The sequence below is a fragment of the Cynara cardunculus genome (genome assembly GCF_001531365.2).
Source record: "Cynara cardunculus var. scolymus isolate 2C chromosome LG 11, CcrdV1, whole genome shotgun sequence".
Classification (NCBI taxonomy): Eukaryota; Viridiplantae; Streptophyta; class Magnoliopsida; order Asterales; family Asteraceae; genus Cynara; species Cynara cardunculus.
Window position 1 is genome coordinate 4104066 of NC_037538.1, and position 4231 is coordinate 4108296.

Consider the following 4231-nt stretch of genomic DNA (forward strand, 5'->3'; position numbering starts at 1 on the left):
TTCACTTCTCTTTTCTTCACCACCTGCTCAATTTCAAGATTTCTTCATAACTTTCTGCTAGAAATGTCCAATTTACTGCATTCTCTTCTATAAAAAATATATATATATATATATATATATATATATATATATATATATATATATTTCAGTCAAGTTCATGAAGTCTCAATTTGGGTTGCAGAATCAGATATACACATCAAGATTCAACATTTTTTCGTTGATTTATTGATGCCCAGAGTCTAAAAATCCTCCATTTTCGTTGATTTATTTGAATCATGAACTGTTTCATAGATTTCCCCAAAAGTTTCCAATATTTCTTGAAAAGCTGCAACTTTTCCAGAAAGATTTTGAATCTGGATTCATAGAACTAATCGAACTTTCTTCAACTTTATGTTTTCCAGAATCATTTGTTGGTACCTTCGGTCTTGGAGTTGGGATCAATTACGGCCAAATCGCCAACAATCTCCCATCTCCATCGCGGGTATCGACCCTCCTCGGATCCTTAAACATCAGCCGCGTAAAACTATACGATGCAGACCCGAACGTATTAACCGCATTTGCCAACACGAACATCGAATTCATCATTGGTTTAGGCAATGAATTCCTTCAGAAAATGCAAGATCCTCAACAATCCCAAATCTGGATTCAACAAAAGGTACAACCTTATCTTTCGCGAACTCGAATCACTTGTATCACCGTAGGAAACGAGGTTTTAGGAGGCCAAGATCCTCAATTACCGCAATATCTACTTCCCGCCATGAAAGCAATGTATCAAGCTTTAGTTAACCTCGGATTAAGCTCGCAAGTCTACGTTACCACCGCTCATTCTCTTCAAATCTTGAAAACGTCTTTCCCGCCTTCATCTGGTGCGTTTCGTGATGATCTTGTTCAGTATATCCAACCGATGCTTAGCTTCCACGCGCAGTCTAATTCGCCTTTTCTCATCAACGCGTACCCGTATTTTGCATACAAAAGTGACCCGAAAAACGTCCCTATTGAGTACTTGCTTTTCGAGCCGAACTCCGGGACTGTGGATCAGAATACGAATTTGAAGTATGATAATATGTTGTATGCCCAAATCGATGCTGTTTATTCGGGTATAAAGGCGTTGGGTCATACGGATGTTCAAGTTAGGATATCTGAAACAGGTTGGCCTTCGAAAGGCGATGAAGACGAGCCAGGGGCCACGGTTGAGAACGCGGGGATTTATAATAGAAATTTGTTGCGACGGATGCAAGAGGGACAAGGGACGCCCGCGCACCCGTCACAACGGATAGATATTTATGTTTTTGCCCTTTTTAACGAGAATATGAAGACCGGTCCAACGTCTGAAAGGAACTACGGATTGTATTATCCGGATGGTAATCCGGTCTACAACCTTGGTGTTCAAGGTTATCTTCCTCGTATAGATTACTCGTCTTCGGCGAAAAACGTAAGAAAATGACTATTTTACCCTTACCGTTTTCCGGGTTTTGACCCTTTTTTTTTGTGGTAACTGAAATTGTGGTTTTGCAGGCTTTGTGCATCTTGAGGCTTTCTGGCTTGCTCCTTGGATCCTTACTCTTGGCTTGATACATGGATGGTTTTACCATTTTTACATAGGAACCTCAAAAGGGTACTCATTGGAGGTAATTTTTAACTCAAAATCTTTTCAATATGAGGAAATATATATATATATATATATATATATTTTTCAAATGCAACCATTTCCATTTGTACAATTAATACAACCCAATTAATTGAGATATTTATGAAAATGATGAGAGTTTATTATCGTTATATTTTGCAGGAAGAATATGCGATTGAACAACTCCACACTGCCTAAACTGTTACAGTTATCATTTTTGTCATCACGTTTGGGACAACATAATACTCACCAATATGTATTTAGCATTTCTTTAAAATATATAGGAAATTCATCCAAAAGATTTATTAACATTAAAAATTACTTTCATAAGGAAATGAGAATTTATTTCCTTATTTAGTGATAATCTTTTTTTATATTTTTGTAAAAATGTACTTACCAATTTTCTTTTCCCACATATTAATATTAAAATTTATTCTTTATATTTTAATGTATAATTTTATTTGATTATGATATAAAATAAGTTACATATAACATTACCTTTTAGATACTGCGTTTGAAAAAGACAAGGATATATATATATATATATATATATATATATATGGTCGACCTGAGATAATAATGGTGTTGTGTTGTTTGGTTAATTGTCCTTGAAAAGATATTATTGTGAATGAATGAATGGATGTGGTTGCTTTTCATTTTCATATTCATTATGAATAATGAATTATTATTGCAAGAAGACACCACTTCTTGCTTCAAGTTTGCCCAACATTTATTTGCAATCATTTTTCCTTTTAATGGGTCCTTAATTTGGTATTTAGTTTCTGTAAATGTATTATTTATATATGATTTTTTTATGGTATAAATGATATTATATATCATTATTTTTGTAATTATATTTTTAGATGTATGTTTAAGGTCTATATTTTGAAAGTGTTCTTAAAAAATATATTGTCTAAAATAAGTATTTTCAAGATATAAACTTTTAAATATATGTTTTATAAATTATGGATCTTTAAGCATATATGCTTTTGAAAATAACAATTAAATGAAAAAAAATATGTATTTCCAACACATTTTGCTTATTATTATTTGTACATTAAAGTTTTATAAAACCATCTTTGGTGTTTAAATTATACATATATGGGGAAGGGTTCTAACAAGAACACATTTATTTTACGAGTATGCAAAATCACCTTTTTACTATTGATAATCACATGTGATATTATTATTTCATCATATATGACACACATGTGATACTAAATCAGAGACGCAAGCGACTTTTGGCGAAATATTGGTTGCGGACCAAATCGTCCTTACACCACTAAGCCCCTCGCATGTATTATCACATGTGATAAAGGTGTTTTTGATGTGATACTATAATCCATCAAGACCATCACATATGATGCTAAATCATAGACGCATACGACCTTTGGTGCGACCTAAGTCGCAAAACAGGTCGTCCCCAGACCACCAGGTTCCCTCACATGTATTATTACATCTGATAAGAGTGTTCTAGCATTCTCGTAAAATAGAGATGTTCTCATTTAAACGTCCACCTATATGTATATGTGTGTGTGTGTGTATATATATGTGTGTGTATATGTATAGACTTGGGATCACGTGAGACCAACATGTTTTCGTGAGACCCCTAAGACCAATTTTTTACACTTGAAATTTCACAACAAAACTTGTGAAAGTAACATTCACAATGTTTTCACTGTGAAGATTTAACTTCACAACATTTTGCTGTGAAGTTTTAAGTGTAAAAAAATGATCTCACATATCTCACAAAAACAAGTTGGTCTCACATAAACTCAACCCTATATATCTATATATAAATATATAAATGTGTATGTGTGTGTATTGTATTTATTTTTTAAAATAATTTTGGTTAAAATAACTTAAGATGTTCATCAAACCTCATAAAAGTCTTAATAATTGTGCAAGTGTTTTGAAGGTATATAAGGGCAAAATGGTAATTGGCAAAATGAAATTAAAGATTTTAAAAAAGAATTAATGATCGGGATCTGAGCATGCGGGTCCCGTGGAGATCCGATCATGTGAGGTCTGAGGAAACTGAATGGCAAGCATGTGTTCCGATTTATTTATATTTATTATTAATTTTTACAGAATATACAATTTTATATATACACGCAGAGATATATATATATATATATATATATATATATATATATATATATATATATATAGACTTGGGATCATGTGAGACCAGCCTGTTTTCGTGAGACCCGTAAGACCAACATTTTACACTTGAAACTTCACAGCAAAATGTTGTGAAGGTGACTTTTTAAAACCTTCACAGTGTTTTTGCTGTGAAAGTTCGACTTTTTTTAAACCTTCACAGTGTTTTTGCTGTGAAGGTTACGTGTAAAAATATGGTCTTACGGATCTCACGAAAATAGGTTGGTCTCACGTGAACCCAACCTTATATATATATATATATATATATATATATATATATATTTGCATACATAAGAGGGAATAATACAGTGATACGGGGTCACAGTGAACTTTTTTTTTTTAGCTTCAATTTTGAATTTTTTAATATAACCAACCAACAAATTTATAATAATATTATAAAAAAATAGATATTTTTTATAATCAACTCGTATCACAATCTCG

General features: G+C 32.4%; 1 protein-coding gene across 1 annotated transcript in view; it reads left to right on the forward strand.

Moving 5' to 3' along the window:
- LOC112520974 (glucan endo-1,3-beta-glucosidase 14-like) overlaps positions 1 to 1995 on the forward strand; it is an 8900-nt gene extending 6905 nt beyond the window's left edge. Inside the window, exons 2-4 of the mRNA XM_025129595.1 lie at positions 402 to 1432; positions 1516 to 1628; positions 1790 to 1995. Of these exons, the coding sequence (XP_024985363.1) occupies positions 402 to 1432; positions 1516 to 1572 (1088 nt within the window). The 3' untranslated portion in view covers positions 1573 to 1628; positions 1790 to 1995. The remainder of the gene's footprint in view (positions 1 to 401; positions 1433 to 1515; positions 1629 to 1789) is intronic.
- Positions 1996 to 4231: the final 2236 nt, after the last annotated feature.